Source organism: Oncorhynchus clarkii, chromosome 12 (genome assembly GCF_045791955.1).
Source record: "Oncorhynchus clarkii lewisi isolate Uvic-CL-2024 chromosome 12, UVic_Ocla_1.0, whole genome shotgun sequence".
Taxonomy (NCBI): Eukaryota; Metazoa; Chordata; class Actinopteri; order Salmoniformes; family Salmonidae; genus Oncorhynchus; species Oncorhynchus clarkii.
This window is the reverse complement of record NC_092158.1, coordinates 9,381,331-9,399,486: the sequence shown is the minus strand read 5'-3', so window position 1 is coordinate 9,399,486 and position 18,156 is coordinate 9,381,331. Positions and strand designations below refer to the sequence as shown.

The 18,156-nt window shown below is 42.2% G+C and overlaps 1 protein-coding gene and 1 long non-coding RNA gene across 2 annotated transcripts; both read left to right on the top strand.

The window, feature by feature from the left end:
* Positions 1-506: 506 nt before the first annotated feature.
* LOC139421852 (uncharacterized) lies at positions 507-9,333 on the top strand. The gene is made up of 5 exons (XM_071172979.1): positions 507-644; positions 2,056-2,213; positions 7,253-7,339; positions 7,688-7,824; positions 8,890-9,333. Exons 1-5 carry the CDS (start codon positions 517-519, stop codon positions 9,025-9,027), a joined length of 648 nt encoding a protein of 215 aa, XP_071029080.1. The 5' UTR covers positions 507-516; the 3' UTR covers positions 9,028-9,333.
* A 5,725-nt stretch (positions 9,334-15,058) lies between these two features.
* LOC139422687 (uncharacterized) lies at positions 15,059-16,678 on the top strand. The gene is made up of 2 exons (XR_011635748.1): positions 15,059-15,389; positions 16,086-16,678. It is a non-coding gene; the product is annotated as an uncharacterized lncRNA (long non-coding RNA).
* The last annotated feature ends 1,478 nt before the right edge of the window (positions 16,679-18,156 follow it).

The window sequence follows — 18,156 nt, the reverse complement described above, 5'->3', positions numbered from 1 at the left end:
CTCAATCTTTCTGTCTCTCCTAATCTTTCTCTCTCAGCTCTCTCTCAATCTTTCTGTCTCTCCTAATCTTTCTCTCTCAGCTCTCTCTCTTTCTCTCTCAGCTCTCTCTCAATCTTTCTGTCTCTCCTAATCTTTCTCTCTCAGCTCTCTCTCTTTCTTTCTGGTCCTTCTCTATCACCCCAACACTGTTTCATACTTGCAGGACATAAAAACAATGTAAAATATTCCAAGGACAACCTGGTGTACGAGGAGATAAAGCTGAGGTTTCCAGGCCAATACAAACAATAGCTATTCTCTTCCTGCCCCGTTGTGAGCTTCCATTGGATAACCAGACCTCTACCAGTGCGTCACTATCAGTTGTACCAGTACAGCCCCCTCCTCTGCCAACTGAAGAACACCTAGTTCTTCCTTCATTACTGAACATAGTCAAATTCATTTATTGCCACAAAACCACAAGTTGGTTGTATTTGCTCTGATAGTTGCATAGAGGCCAGACTGACCACCATCTTTCCAAAAATGTATTTTGCGCACTTTGTGATGATGCTGGTGCTCTTTGGTTGTTCTCTGGGAAAATCTTTTGTCCTCCAGTCCTCGGAGAAGGAACCCGCTGCAGCTACTGGCTCTGCCGTCCTCCACCCCGCCAGGTTAGTAGTATCACCTCTCACTGGAGCGACACATCACTGGATAGTCCGAAGGTCGTAGAGAACACATCAATTCTGGAAACAATTCAAAAAAATTGTCAGAAGGTCATAGAGGACACATCAATTCTGGAAATAATTCAAAAAAAATTCAATTTTTTTGAATTTCATTCAAAATGGCGTTTTGGTTAAATAATCTGTCCTTCTAACCAACACAGAAACTTAGTATGTTCTCATTGTGCCAATCCCTGACATAAGTTATTTTCTAAATTCCATGCCCAGTTCTACAGGTCATCAAGACTTGAAAAAGCCAACCATATATCCAGTGTTAGGCTATTTTAAATCTTGATGACCCATACAGCTGCACCAGGTTATATCATGACTTGCAAGGTCACCGTTGATAAATGCTTGCTGAGGCCTCGTGAAATGAGCCGGGTGTTGTATGAGAGGTTTACTTGGCTGCATCTAGATTTGAGAGAGCTGACCTTACAGTATTAAGTGTAACATTGTGTTCTCCCCAGGCATGAACAACACTATCAATCTTTCTTACATGACAACATTCAAGGCATAGAGACAGAGCAACGCTGTCTGCAACACTCCAGAGACAGAAGAACAGCACTGTCAGCAACACTATCTTTAGACATAGAGCCGATCCACCTCAAATAGAGATTGTGAGAACAAACTGCCTGAAAAAGTATGGTCTCCGGTTATAGATTTAACAACGCATGCTTTGGTAACACAGCCAACTTTAGTCTGAGTGAACAAGCTGTTTTAATACTTTACCTAAAGGTTGATCCGGTTGGATTTGTAAAATCATCTTCAGATTAAATCACCAACAGTACCCCCAATTTAACAGCATGACATTAATACATTGATTGAAGTCCATCTAAATATTTCATGCACAAAATAGTGCTTGTTGATTCTTTTAGAGAATTCTCACAAAATGGATGCAAGAGATTGAAAAGAACAGGAATGGTTATGCAATCTGAAGTGTAGCCAGCCATGACTGTGAATGCCTGAGAGAGAAGGCAGGTGGCTGTGCTCCATTGCTAACATTACAATCTCCTTCTCTCTGTTGCGGTCAAAGGCAATAGGAGGCCCACGGGCCAAATTCGGCCAAATTTTATTTGTCTTACCAAAGATGTCTTAGTAAAAAAAAAATTTTTTTTAAATCACCAGGAATTGTGTTTAAAAAAATTGCCAGGAATTGTGTAAAAAAAATGGCACCAGGAATTGTTTTCTAAAGTATTTTCATGACCATATACTGAAAATAAAAATAAATACTGAAATAAAAAGACAACTGGAATGCTACAAATATTTTATTGTCAGAAAATAAGCAAATTAAGTTTCAATTGACTGTTTTACATATAAACTCGATTTGATTTGCAATAAACTAATTTGTCTGTTCCGTGTGCAGGTGTCATGGAGAGTTGTTGAATGACATCAGAAAGACCCTTATTGGAGCCCTCAACCTGCAGCAGGAGCCCCAGGTGACGGCGGACAGACTGACTGCCATCAGAGAGCAATGGAAGACCGCATTCTCTGCCATCTCTCACAAGACCCAGGACAAAGCAGGTAGACACATTTTTGGGGGACAATAGAACTTCAGGATCCCACTTAATTGAGATAGTATGACCCTCTGATCTACTATATTAGACTAACACACAGTACACACACGTACATTATAATATTGTTGAGCAGTGGTATCATACATTTTGTATTGTAGATATGTGGTGGTGTGACAGTGTTATATGATGTACTGTTTTATTTTTTTATTTTATGTGTGATATAAGTGTCTTAATGTGTCTAGACTCCAGGAAGAGTAGATGCTGCCTTGGCAGGAACTACTGGGGATCCCTAATAAACCCCAGGAAGAGTAGATGCTGCCTTGGCAGGAACTAATGGGGATCCCTAATAAACCCCGGGGAGAGTAGCTGCTAATAGTGATCCATAATAAACACACATACACAATACAAATACTTTCAGATGGTCAAATTATCAACAAATTATCTTTTGATAAGCAACTGCCTGCTAAGGTTACGGTTAGGGATGGGCTAGGTTTAGAATTAGGTTAAGGGTTAGGGTATGGGTTACGTTTAGAATTAGGGTAAGGGTTATGGTATGGGTTAAGTTTAGAATTAGGTTAAGGGTTATGGTATGGGTTACGTTTAGAATTAGGTTAAGGGTTAGGGTATGGGTTACGTTTAGAATTAGGTTAAGGGTTATGGTATGGGTTACGTTTAGAATTAGGTTAAGGGTTAGGGTATGGGTTACGTTTAGAATTAGGTTAAGGGTTATGGTATGGGTTACGTTTAGAATTAGGGTAAGGGTTAGGATATGGGTTACATTTAAAATTAGGGTAAGGGTTAGGATATGGGTTAAGTTTAGAATTAGGGTAAAGGTTATGGTTATGGTATGGGTTACGTTTAGAATTAGGGTAAGGGTTAGGATATGGGTTAAGTTTAGAATTAGGGTAAGGGTTATGGTTATGGTATGGGTTACGTTTAGAATTAGGGTAAGGGTTAGGATATGGGTTACGTTTAGAATTAGGGTAAGGGTTATGATATGGGTTACGTTTAGAATTAGGGTAAGGGTTCAAATCAAATCAAATCAAATCAAATTTTATTTGTCACATACACATGGTTAGCAGATGTTAATGCGAGTGTAGCGAAATGCTTGTGCTTCTAGTTCCGACAATGCAGTAATAACAAGTAATCTAACTAACAATTCCAAAACTACTGTCTTATACACAGTGTAAGGGGATAAAGAATATGTACATAAGGATATATGAATGAGTGATGGTACAGAGCAGCATAGGCAAGATACAGTAGATGGTATCGGGTACAGTATGTACAAATGAGATGAGTATGTAAACAAAGTGGCATAGTATAGTATAAAGTGGCTAGTGATACATGTATTACATAAGGATACCGTCGATGATATAGAGTACAGTATATACGTATGCGTATGAGATGAATAATGTAGGGTAAGTAACATTTATATAAGGTAGCATTGTTTAAAGTGGCTAGTGATATATTTACATCATTTCCCATCAATTCCCATTATTAAAGTGGCTGGAGTTGAGTCAGTGTCAGTGTGTTGGCAGCAGCCACTCAGTGTTAGTGGTGGCTGTTTAACAGTCTGATGGCCTTGAGATAGAAGCTGTTTTTCAGTCTCTCGGTCCCAGCTTTGATGCACCTGTACTGACCTCGCCTTCTGGATGATAGCGGGGTGAACAGGCAGTGGCTCGGGTGGTTGATGTCCTTGATGATCTTTATGGCCTTCCTGTGACATCGGGTGGTGTAGGTGTCCTGGAGGGCAGGTAGTTTGCCCCCGGTGATGCGTTGTGCAGACCTCACTACCCTCTGGAGAGCCTTACGGTTGAGGGCGGTGCAGTTGCCATACCAGGCGGTGATACAGCCCGCCAGGATGCTCTCGATTGTGCATCTGTAGAAGTTTGTGAGTGCTTTTGGTGACAAGCCGAATTTCTTCAGCCTCCTGAGGTTGAAGAGGCGCTGCTGCGCCTTCTTCACGATGCTGTCTGTGTGAGTGGACCAATTCAGTTTGTCTGTGATGTGTATGCCGAGGAACTTAAAACTTGCTACCCTCTCCACTACTGTTCCATCGATGTGGATAGGGGGGTGTTCCCTCTGCTGTTTCCTGAAGTCCACAATCATCTCCTTAGTTTTGTTGACGTTGAGTGTGAGGTTGTTTTCCTGACACCACACTCCGAGGGCCCTCACCTCCTCCCTGTAGGCCGTCTCATCGTTGTTGGTAATCAAGCCTACCACTGTTGTGTCGTCCGCAAACTTGATGATTGAGTTGGAGGCGTGCGTGGCCACGCAGTCGTGGGTGAACAGGGAGTACAGGAGAGGGCTCAGAACGCAACCTTGTGGGGCCCCAGTGTTGAGGATCAGCGGGGAGGAGATGTTGTTGCCTACCCTCACCACCTGGGGGCGGCCCGTCAGGAAGTCCAGTACCCAGTTGCACAGGGCGGGGTCGAGACCCAGGGTCTCGAGCTTGATGACGAGCTTGGAGGGTACTATGGTGTTGAATGCCGAGCTGTAGTCGATGAACAGCATTCTCACATAGGTATTCCTCTTGTCCAGATGGGTTAGGGCAGTGTGCAGTGTGGTTGAGATTGCATCGTCTGTGGACCTATTTGGGCGGTAAGCAAATTGGAGTGGGTCTAGGGTGTCAGGTAGGGTGGAGGTGATATGGTCCTTGACTAGTCTCTCAAAGCACTTCATGATGACGGATGTGAGTGCTACGGGGCGGTAGTCGTTTAGCTCAGTTACCTTAGCTTTCTTGGGAACAGGAACAATGGTGGCCCTCTTGAAGCATGTGGGAACAGCAGACTGGTATAGGGATTGATTGAATATGTCCGTAAACACACCGGCCAGCTGGTCTGCGCATGCTCTGAGGGCGCGGCTGGGGATGCCATCTGGGCCTGCAGCCTTGCGAGGGTTAACACGTTTAAATGTCTTACTCACCTCGGCTGCAGTGAAGGAGAGACCGCATGTTTTCGTTGCAGGCCGTGTCAGTGGCACTGTATTGTCCTCAAAGCGGGCAAAAAAGTTATTTAGTCTGCCTGGGAGCAAGACATCCTGGTCCGTGACTGGGCTGGGTTTCTTCCTGTAGTCCGTGATTGACTGTAGACCCTGCCACATGCCTCTTGTGTCTGAGCCGTTGAATTGAGATTCTACTTTGTCTCTGTACTGGCGCTTAGCTTGTTTGATAGCCTTGCGGAGGGAATAGCTGCACTGTTTGTATTCGGTCATGTTACCAGACACCTTGCCCTGATTAAAAGCAGTGGTTCGCGCTTTCAGTTTCACACGAATGCTGCCATCAATCCACGGTTTCTGGTTAGGGAATGTTTTAATCGTTGCTATGGGAACGACATCTTCAACGCACGTTCTAATGAACTCGCACACCGAATCAGCGTATTCGTCAATGTTGTTATCTGACGCAATACGAAACATCTCCCAGTCCACGTGATGGAAGCAGTCTTGGAGTGTGGAGTCAGCTTGGTCGGACCAGCGTTGGACAGACCTCAGCGTGGGAGCCTCTTGTTTTAGTTTCTGTCTGTAGGCAGGGATCAACAAAATGGAGTCGTGGTCAGCTTTTCCGAAAGGGGGGCGGGGCAGGGCCTTATATGCGTCGAGTAACAATGGTCCAAGGTCTTTCCTCCCCTGGTTGCGCAATCGATATGCTGATAAAATTTGGGGTTGGGGTATGGGTTATGTTTAGAATTAGGGTAAGGGTTAGGGTATGGGTTATGTTTAGAATTAGGGTAAGGGTTAGGGTATGGGTTAAGTTTAGAATTAGGGTAAGGGTTAGGATATGGGTTAAGTTTAGAATTAGGGTTAGGGTTAGGATATGGGTTACGTTTACAATTAGGGTAAGGGTTAGGATATGGGTTAAGTTTAGAATTAGGGTAAGGGTTATGGTTATGGTATGGGTTACGTTTAGAATTAGGGTAAGGGTTAGGATATGGGTTACGTTTAGAATTAGGGTAAGGGTTATGATATGGGTTACGTTTAGAATTAGGGTAAGGGTTGGGGTATGGGTTATGTTTAGAATTAGGGTAAGGGTTAGGGTATGGGTTATGTTTAGAATTAGGGTAAGGGTTAGGGTATGGGTTAAGTTTAGAATTAGGGTAAGGGTTAGGATATGGGTTAAGTTTAGAATTAGGGTTAGGGTATGGGTTAAGTTTAGAATTAGGGTTAGGGTTAGGATATGGGTTAAGTTTAGAATTAGGGTAAGGGTTAGGATATGGGTTAAGTTTAGAATTAGGGTTAGGGTTAGGATATGGGTTAAGTTTAGAATTAGGGTAAGGGTTAGGATATGGGTTAAGTTTAGAATTAGGGTTAGGGTTAGGATATGGGTTAAGTTTAGAATTAGGGTAAGGGTATGGGTTAAGTTTAGAATTAGGGTTAGGGTTAGGATATGGGTTAAGTTTAGAATTAGGGTAAGGGTATGGGTTAAGTTTAGAATTAGGGTTAGGGTTAGGATATGGGTTAAGTTTAGAATTAGGGTTAGGGTTAGGATATGGGTTAAGTTTAGAATTAGGGTAAGGGTATGGGTTAAGTTTAGAATTAGGGTTAGCGTTAGGATATGGGTTAAGTTTAGAATTAGGGTAAGGGTTAGGATATGGGTTAAGTTTAGAATTAGGGTAAGGGTATGGGTTAAGTTTAGAATTAGGGTTAGGGTATGGGTTAAGTTTAGAATTAGGGTAAGGGTATGGGTTAAGTTTAGAATTAGGGTTAGGGTTAGGATATGGGTTAAGTTTAGGGTTAGTGGATGTTTAGTTGAAATGTTGTTGACAGTTATTGAACATCTACTGACTATCTACAAACCATCTACTAAGGACTATTCAAATAAAGTGGTGCCAACTTCAGTGTCATCCAAATTGTAGATAACAGCAGAGGTGAGTAACTTCCAATGCGGAGAGTAAAACCCGGTTCTTCTGACCAAACGTGCAAGTGTGCTAGCCAGTTCGTAATGGGCTTAAGAGGGCTATATGATCATTGCATTATTCTGCTTCTAGTATTCTGACGCATCATCACAATGTTTCTTATTGATTCACATATGTCCTTTCCCTTTCTCCATAGTGGCTTTACCTCAGGCTGAGGGTCCTGCAGCAGACAACAGTAGTGGTCTGATATGCTGTCCGCTGGCCTCACAGATCTTCCTGAAAGGTGACCAGCTCTGTTCACACAAATTTTTTATAAAACACTGTTAATCTATGAAACATCAATAGAGTGTGTGTTTAAAAAAATAAAAATAATAATAATAATATTTGCGCAACTGCTACCTGGCCAAGGTGTGTGTGTGTGTGTGTGTGTGTGTGTGTGTGTGTGTGTGTGTGTGTGTGTGTGTGTGTGTGTGTGTGTGTGTGTGTGTGTGTGTGTGTGGTGTGTGTGTGGTGTGTGTGTGGTGTGTGTGTGTGTGGTGTGTGTGTGGTGTGTGTGCGTGTGCACATATAACTGTGGTCATCACCATAGCATTTAAGCCTTCTGTGCCGTCTGTCTTCATTTCTCCATTAGATCTTGGCTGGGAGAACTGGGTAATCTACCCTGAGAGTTTCACCTACGTCCAGTGCTCACCCTGCACATCCCGACTGGACCTGAGCCCCTCGCGCTGCCCATCACACGCTCCTCCCGCACAGGACACCCCCTCGCAGGTAAAACAACCCTTCATGTTTCTTAAAAAAGGAACGGCACTTTACTGGTGTGTAGTAGGACATTGTGTGGATTGTGATCAATGTATTAGCATTATGTGAATAAGCTTACTATAATAGGTTTTTTGGCTTGTCCTATTGGATATTTGGATTCTGAGTTGGTCCGCTGCCCTAAGATCCACACCTGGTTTCCATTTTAGTCAGTCCGTAAGTCAAGCTCAATGTTCAGTTTAGTTCCTAGTAAAGCAGCACACCAAATACATAAATCAAAATCATTCAAATAGTTGAAGTCTTCCCACCCTGCATACCAGTAAAGCTAACAAAAAAATAAATCAGGCGCACATCAAGATTAAGAGAATTTGTCTCAGGTCTGGGAAAACAGCAGGGAAACAGAGTGTCCTGGAGAGACCCCAGGCTGTGCTAGGGGAGATATCAATGTTTTGTCTAGATATCTGTGGAAACAAGCAGCTCTGTGAGTGAGAAGCACAGCCAGGTGCAAGGTCGATCATGAGGAACATCTTGCAGCCACCTGTGCTTTAGACTTATCACATTTCTCGCAGTGTTTCAACCTACTGTTAAAAAAAATAATTATATACTTTTTATGGAAATGTATTTGGCTAAAACATCCCATTCTAAATCCACTAATATTTCAGCTTAATGACTTGAAATAATGTTTTCATCAGGATAACATTGTACCACCAGTAGGACTGGGACCACCAATGAGACACCAATTTTAGGTTATTGAGGATTTTCTCTCTTTAACCCTAACCCCAGATGTTAACTCCTCCCTCCCCCTCTCTTTAACCCTAACCCCAGATGGTAACTCCTCCCTCCCCCTCTCTTTAACCCTAACCCCAGATGGTAACTCCTCCCTCCTCCTCTCTTTAACACTAACCCCAGATATTAACTCCTCCCTCCTCCTCTCTTTCACTCTAACCCCAGATGTTAACTCCTCCCTCCCCCTCTCTTTAACTCTAACCCCAGATGTTAACTCCTCCCTCCCTTTCTCTTTAACCCTAACCCCAGATGGTAACTCCTCCCTCCTCCTCTCTTTAATCCTAACCCCAGATGCCGTGCTGCCAGACCACTTCTACAGAGCATGTGCCCTTCCTCTACATGGATGAGTTCAGCACCCTCACCATCTCCTCTGTTCAGCTTACCCGCGCATGTGGCCCTGGCAACCCCCAGCTGCCAGCTGAGGACTGATCATTGACCCCCCCACACCATCCCGGGGAGCCCCCACCCCATCCCAAGGAGCCCCCACCCCATTCCAGGGAGCCCACCCAATGCCATCCCAGGGAATCCCCCTACCCCTTCCCCATATCTATTCTGCTCATGAAATACCTATAGAGTGGACATGGTTGCAGCATTCCAGTAATTATCCCAAAATTCCCAGGTTTTCCAGAATTTCCATTTGGAAGATTCCCAGAATCAAGAAGGAATAGGCAGGAAATACATAATCCTCCAATCGGGAGTTTTGGAAAATCTGTGAACCTTGGGAAAATTACAGGAACCTTGGGAAAATTACAGGAACCTTGGGAAAATTACAGGAACCTTGCAACCTTAAATGTGATGGGTTTGTCTTACAGTTTTCTTTTGGCACATTGCCTACATTCCTACATAGATTATGGCTGTTTCCTAGTTATGTCCTAGTTAATTTGACGAAACATTGGAATATTGAAATGTGTTCATCTTGAGGAGCATAAAGAAAATGGATCATTGCGGCTTCATAAAATCTCTAGACAAGCTCCCATATGAAACCCTGCTCTCCTCTCTTTTCCCAGAAGGGGAAAGAAGTAGCTACATAAAAATAAAATAAATACCTGGAGAATCCTGCACATGCTCAGAAGCTTCGAGACATAAAATAAAAAGGTCTGAGTAAAATCAGATCTGCAGCCACTCCGTTCTGAAAAACAAAAAACTGACAGCTTTTAGTTCTGGTTGAATAAACGTTGGCAGTCTTGCTTTGATGACATTTCAAATGTGCTTTGATGCTATTTTTGACGACGATATTTCACAACCCTGAAGCGCTAGACTGGCAAGGGATTAAAGCAATGCTACTCCATGTTCCCCACAAAAATGTGAACACAGGCTTCCCATGCCAAAAAAAAACCCCTCTCAGGGTAGGAAAGCCGACCCAGCACTAGGCAATAACAGCAGAGCTCTCATCTAAACAGGCTTCTCCCCGGGACTCTAACATGCATGGAACCAGTTCTCTACAAAAGTATAACATTTGAAAAAAAATAAAAATCTGGGTTATGTAAAATAAAGATTCTGATCTCCCCAAACAAAAATGTTGTTCTTATATGTGCTGTGATTTTCCACTCCATTGGGAATTGCCCTCTTGGAAAGCTCCATAGCTCATGTTTGGACAAGTAGAAACCTTTGGCATGGAGATAAATCATAGTGCTGCGGTTTTCACCAAACAAAGCCTATCATTTTCAGTTAAGACATTTGTTTGGTTGCACATATGGAGTCCAAAAAGTATTTCAGTTTGCTACATTTGCAACTTTAATTGTTATCCCCCAATGCTTCCCTTGTGCTCCTTTCGACAACATTGTTGTCTATCAGTCCTAAACTAGGTCCACAGCGTTTTCTGGGGTTTGGCAGTTGGATAAATATTTACTCTTTTTATATTTTCTTTGAGATACACTAAATAAATGTATTCCTTTTACATTTACCTCACATTGCCCACCCTTCACAATGTATTTTCCACCATAATATTTATCACCACGATATGGAATGTACCTGAGGTTGTCACAGCTTCACTAACAAGTTTTGGTTAAAAAAAAAAAAAAATTGTGAAATGTGTTATTGCCATTGATCACACAGTTTGAGAATTTGTATCAATTTATGTCTATTATCTGATTAAATTCTTTAATAAATGCTACTACAAGAATACTGGATTCCAATTTCATTATTACCATGATTAAACAGTCAAATGCCAGTATATATATATATATATTTTTTTTTTGCTTTGGAGAATTCATACTATTTATAAATGCTGTCAAAATGTATCTTCGTTCACTGACATTTTAACACTGCATTTAAAGTGTAACCTAAAAGTGAATAACTATTTATACAGTGACCTCTTAATAGAGGGAGTGATTCATAGCCCCCGGCTGTGGGATCAGTTTGACAGGAAACCTAAATGTACAGGGGGGCGACAAGAGGGGAAACCAGGTTTCTGGGTCGCTGCTTCAGCAATGCAGCACCATCTGTAAAACAGCATCAACATCCTGTTGCGCACTTCTTATTCTGGGTCGTTCCATGAAAATACTGCCTTTTGCGCACCGATATTGAATTTTAAATGCAATTTATATTAAATAAAGTCCCCTTTTTAATATGGATCACATGAACGGATCAATAAATCAGATTTGTAATGTAAATAAAGACTTGCTAAAATGCCAAGATTAAGCATTTTGACATTTTCCTTCATGCACCATCTGTGACTTCTAGGAAGACTTTAACCCACTTAACCTCAAAATTTCTCCCAAGTTATCACCATCATTGTAAAGCCCTAGTTGGCCTCCCGAGTGGCGCAGCGGTCTAAGGCACTGCGTTGCTTGAGGCGTCACTACAGATCCGGGTTCGATCCCGGGCTGTGTTGCAGCCAGCTACGACCGGGAGACCCATGAGGTGACGCCCAATTGGCCCAGCGTCGTCTGGGTTAGGTGTCTGGGTTGGCCGGCCAGGTTGTCCTTGTCCAATCGGGATCTAGCGAATCCTGTGGCGGGCCGGGAGCCTGCCAGGTGACTTCGGTTGCCAGTTGGACAGTGTTTCCTCTGACACATTGTTGCGGCTGGCTTCCGGGTTAAGGGAGCAGTGTGTCAAGAAGCAGTGCGGCTTGGTGGGGTCGTGTTTCGGAGGACACATTGGCTATCGACCTTCGCCTCTCCCGAATCCGTGTGGGAACATCTAATAGTCCAATCAGTGTAAATGCAGATTAGCTGGTTCTACACTTTTTGGCCATTTTGTGGTGTTTTGTGGTGGAAAACTGAGCAGGTCAAGCATAACACATCAACCCTGTTACCTATAGATAGACAGGCTAGCATAACACATCAACCCTGTTACCTATAGATAGACAGGCTAGAATAACACATCAACCCTGTTACCTATAGATAGACAGGCTAGAATAACACATCAACCCTGTTACCTATAGATAGACAGGCTAGAATAACACATCAACCCTGTTACCTATAGATAGACAGGCTAGAATAACACATCGACCCTGTTACCTATAGATAGACAGGCTAGAATAACACATCAACCCTGTTACCTATAGATAGACAGGCTAGAATAACACATCAACCCTGTTACCTATAGATAGACAGGCTAGAATAACACATCAACCCTGTTACCTATAGATAGACAGGCTAGAATAACACATCGACCCTGTTACCTATAGATAGACAGGCTAGAATAACACATCGACCCTGTTACCTATAGATAGACAGGCTAGAATAACACATCAACCCTGTTACCTATAGATAGACAGGCTAGAATAACACATCAACCCTGTTACCTATAGATAGAGAGGCTAGAATAACACATCAACCCTGTTACCTATAGATAGACAGGCTAGAATAACACATCAACCCTGTTACCTATAGATAGACAGGCTAGAATAACACATCAACCCTGTTACCTATAGATAGACAGGCTAGAATAACACATCCACCCTGTTACCTATAGATAGACAGGCTAGAATAACACATCAACCCTGTTACCTATAGATAGACAGGCTAGAATAACACATCAACCCTGTTACCTATAGATAGACAGGCTAGAATAACACATCAACCCTGGTACCTATAGATAGACAGGCTAGCATAACACATCAACCCTGTTACCTATAGATAGACAGGCTAGAATAACACATCAACCCTGTTACCTATAGATAGACAGGCTAGATTTCTTTTTACAATTACATTTTTTCTTGTGAAGCTTGCCTTCAACTGCCACTCCCTGTTTTACACAACAAGCTTCCATTCCCCCTGTCACAAAGGGATTTATGGCTGATTACTTTATTTGGCACTTAATAGGTACTTACTTTAATCTTATTTTATTTTTTAGAGATGGGAAAATGTGTTTTTTATTAAGTTGAACGTGCTATTTATGACAGAATGTTAAAATTAGGTGAAATCATTAAAAAACATTTTTTTGTCAAGTTACATATCTCAAATGTCCCGTGGGTCAAAGGTCATTCAATGCTTGGAAGCTTGTCATCTCTTAACATATTTCACACTGCCACATTCAAGGAGCAGAAGACTCATTTGGACGCTTGTAAGAAATCCTGCTACGCCCTCCGACAACCTACGCTGACTCCTACTACACTGACTCTGAAGCTTGTCGGATGTGGCTGGGGCTTGCAAACTATCACTGATTACAAATGTAAACCAGGCGCGAGCTGCTCACTTTTAACTATTTAAATCGTTTTTTGAAGATTGCATTCAACTGCCACTCCCTGTTGCATACAAGCTTCCATTCCCCCTGTCACAAGGGGATTTATGGCTAATTTAAGACATTGAAACCCATTAGAAAAGGTTTAACTAAAACGATTATATTTGACTCCAAAACAAGCTAAAATTAAATAAAAACCATTATGAATTATGTCATTTTTTTCTAACTGTTAGTAGGCAGGGTAGGCAGGTAAATTCTGCCAGGAGAAGGCAATGTTTCAAATCGGCCAAGCATCACTATTACTAGCTATTAGTAGCTAACAGGGGAAAAATTGTCTAGGTAGCTACCTTGATCTCCACGCTGATCCTCAACATTGGGGCCCCTCAGTGGTGTGTACTTAGTCCCCTCCTGTATTCCCTGTTCACCCACGACTGCGTGGTCAAGCACAACTCCAACACCATCATTAAGTTTGCTGACGACACAACAGTGGTAGGCCTGAACACCGACAACGATGAGACAGCCTATAGGGAGGAGGTCAGAGACCTGGCCTTGTGGTGCCAGGACAAACACCTCTCCCTCAAAGGAGCTGATCATGGACTACAGGAAAAGGCGGGCCGAACAGGCCCCCATTAACATCAACAGGTCTGAGGTGGAGCAGGTCGAGAGTTTCAATTTCCTTGGTGTCCACATCACCAACAAACTATCAAGGTCCAAACACACCAAGACAGTCGTGAAGAGGCCACGACAACACCTTTTCCCCCCACAGGAGACTGAAAAGATTTGTCATGGGTCCCCAGATCCTCAAAAAGTTCTATAGCTGCACCATCGAGAGCATCCTGACCTGTTGTATCACCGCCTGGTATGGCAATGGCTCGGCATCTGAGAGTAAAGCGCTATGGAGGGTAGTGCGTACGGCCCAGAACATCACTGGGGCCAAGCTTCCTGCCATCCAGGACCTAGGATGCTAGGCAGTGTCAGAGGAAGGCACAAAAAATTGTCAAAGACTCCACTCACCAAAGTCATAGCATCTTATGGCAAATGGTACCGGACCGCCAAGTCTAGGACCAAAAGGAAAAGGCACCGTAACAGGTTCTACCCCCAAGCCATAACACTGCTGAAAAATTCATCAAATGGCCACCCGGTCTATTTACACCATTTACACCCCCCCCCCCCCCCCCCCCTTCTTTTTACACTGCTGATACTTGCTGTTTATTATCTATGCATAGTCACTTTACCCCTACCTACATGTACATATTACCTCGACCGACCTGTACCCCGCACATTGACTCTGTACCGGTACCCCCTGTATATAGACTCGTTATTGTTATTTTATTGTCTTACTTTTTTTTATATATACTGTATATATTTTTGTTTATTTAGTCAATTTTTTCGCTATTTCTTGAACTGCATTGTTGGTTAAGGGCTTGTAACTAAGCCTTTCATGGTAAGGAACAGTCATTGCTCTATTATAATCAGATCACGTGGTGACATCATGACTTGGGCCAAAGGTTCCATCTCACCTGAACAGGCTAAAATCCCAGGGATTTTTTTCAAACAGCTTTTACACAAAATGGGCATTATTCTAATTTTCACAATTTCCCGAGTGTTATTTTGACCTTCTAGTGTGGAAATATTATTTAAAAAATGAAGGAAAAACACATTTTTAATTGCACTGACCATTTTTTTTTTTGTTACACTTCTCAAAAGGCACCGGATTGGTGGAATGACCCAACTGCTATTTCAGCAGCAGTGCCAACATTTGCTTTCTAAACAAATATTTTTCTGGGGGGGGGAGTGATGAGCAATGAAAATGCTTATTGGATTTTGGATACACGTCCAGAGTTACTACGACACAGCTCAGCACAGCAGCCGCAAGAGGCAGCAGCTCAACTGTTTTTCCTGACTTGACTTTTGGCTGGTTTGGGTCAGAATGGCTAACTACTGGTCTGTTCAGGTTTTCTGTGGTGTTTTGTCCACCATGCTCTTGGCCATGGGGGCACTGGATGGTGGGATGGAATGTACAGACAAGGACAGATTACTGACACAGATATCCAAAGATCTGGACCCACCGTCGGAGTGTGTGCTAGGCTGCACTGTACTGACTTACAGAGCTATGCTGGAGACACAAAATACACCTACTGTACGCTTCAAAGACTCTACAGCAGGTGAGAACATGATAGAAATATTCTGTGATGGGCACTAATATGGAAAATCTATATCGATATCAGTTGTATTTTTCAATTCAATATCGATATCAAATCGGTTTGTAGAAAATACATTGCAACTGTGTGACTGTTCACTTTTCTGTGAAGTCCAGACAACTGCTTGCGGATTTTCCATTTGGGAATTTTCTGGTAACATGAACTTTGAATACAATGGGATGCCCATCCTCTGTTGATGGATCACCAGCAGGCAGTTCAGTATGTTAAGTCAAGAGTCTGTGAGAGGGTTTTGTTCATGCAGGAACAGTCATGTATGCGTTTCTTACAGAACAGTGTAGGTTAACAGGAAGAACAAACCGATTTCACAATATGTCTTGCTCATTTTTGATAATCAAACAATATCAAATTATATCAATATCATATTGAATTTTCAATATTGGTGCCCACCCCTAAAAATGTTATATTAAGCACTATATCACATGATATATCACAGTCTAAGGGAATTGCTGATGCTGAGAGAGAAAAAAGCATTCGTTTCTAGAAAACTTTTTTTTTTCTCCTTTGATAAAAAGCATATAGACGATCTGTGGTGCTGTGTGTGGCTCAGTTTGTAGGAGTGTGGGGCTGGAAACTGCCATATATCATATACCATACAAGTACCATACATGTACCATACATGCTAATCCCCTTTCTCTACAGGTGAGCATGGAGAATACTGCTGGTCCAGGAGAACGAAGTGTAGCCCCGGAGAGAGCCTGCTTCATGCCTACATCGTGTTACCTGTGGATGTGTCACTGGTTAACGAGGAAACCCTTGGGTTGAAAGCTACTCTCCCCCGCATTAACAACATACTAACTCCTCACGACGGTCCCACGCCACTTTCCAAACTCTGTGGTCTCCGCTTTGACATCACAGACCAGTTCACCGTGACAAAGAGATTGCCAACGTTCTGTGTGCAGGTTGTCCCACAGCAGAGCACCTTGGAAAACGGAATTCCTATTAGATGCCCACCTTTCTTGGTGACGATGTGGCAGAGGCTGAATAAGTAACCTACAAAGCAATGGAGGGGGATGAAATGGACTTGTTTAGCCGATGACCATCCGAAATGTTCAATGGCATCAAGGTTAGTTTGTCAGAATTGTTAGGTAACCCTTCTCCTATTGTAAATGCATCTGGATCTGATAGTCTTGCTTATTTCACAGCTATCTATCTCGTCAGCAACATATTGTATATAACATAGTGTTTCTTCATTTATTGATTTAGCAGCGGTGCCCCGCCACTCCCCCCCCCCCCCCCCCCAAAAAAAAAAATATAGAGTGACAAGTTACAACGTATATTTTGTCTTTAGATTCTCGCTACAATTGTCACTGCTGCTGAATGAAATCCTTAGGGAGGACGGCGCTGTAACACTCACAGTAGGTTATATCATGTTTATGGAAAAGAAAAAAGGATGTCCGATTCAAATGGAAAGTCAGTTAAAACAACGGATTGTCCGATGAAATACCCAGAACTCTTTGACACAAGACTGTTGACTAAATGGAGTACTTTCAACGATGACTTGAAATGGACTCAGTTTGGAATGAGAAGAACGTGAGGTAAATGTATGGAAGGTGAAAATGAACCGTTGTATTTGATAGATAGATAGATAGATAGATAGATAGATAGATAGATATATTGATAGATATATTGATAGATATATTGATAGATATATTGATTGATAGATAGAGCACATTTAAAGCACATTTATTTTATTTAACTTTTATTATATTTACTTTAACTTCTATTTTTATTTACTTTAATTTGCTATAACACCACACTAATTGGTTTGATGTAACCTCTGTAAACTGTGAGCTTTACTAGAATGTTTTTCCAACCATGTCAAGTATCCACAACATTAAAACAACTTTCACATGATTGTGTACGTCTGTGAGCTTGCACAAAAAGAAGGCCATAGTTTGATTTTACCATAACAAATTATTAAAAGTTGAGAGAATAGGAACTGTTTCAGACCTGGAATTTAAAAAAAAAACTTTCTATAGAAGCAAGAAACAGGAAAATGGAGGACAGTTTGCAACAACAGTGGGCGTTACCTTACCACCGCGAGCTGTAGAGAGCATTATATTGACTATAGCTCCCTCTGCTGGCAGAAACACAGTATCATGCATATGCCTACATTGCCCTATTTTACTCAGGGTGGCACACTCGGCACATTATGGTCTCCACCAGAGCTGAAATTAAAATTCAAACTTGAAAAAGTATACGTTCAATGACTTCTCAATAGGAGAAGAAGTTATTTTAAATGTTTATTTTTATTTTTTATGTTAAATATAATCCCTTCCTGAATTGACTGCTTTCAATTCCAATAGACCCCAGCCCTGGTCCCCACTCCCAGCTATGGGAGACCCTACAGCCACCCACTTATTCCCTGTTATCACATAATTCTACACATTTATCATTCTCTACCCAGCTGAATAGCGAGATTACAATTTGATGTCAAGTATAAGAAAGACTACTGTTTGAGTGTGCAAAACACATAGGAAGATCTAGCATCCACCAAGCTGGCCTCTTTTGATTATGGTACCAGGAAGGATCTTCAGAGAGACTCGTGCCTGGTATGTTTCCCCAAGCTGGCCTCTTTTGATTATGGTACCAGGAAGGATCTTCAGTGAGACTCGTGCCTGGTATGTTTCCCCAAGCTGGCCTCTTTTTATTGTGGTACCAGAAAGAATCTTCAGAGAGACTCGTGCCTGGACTGTACCCCTGAAGAGTT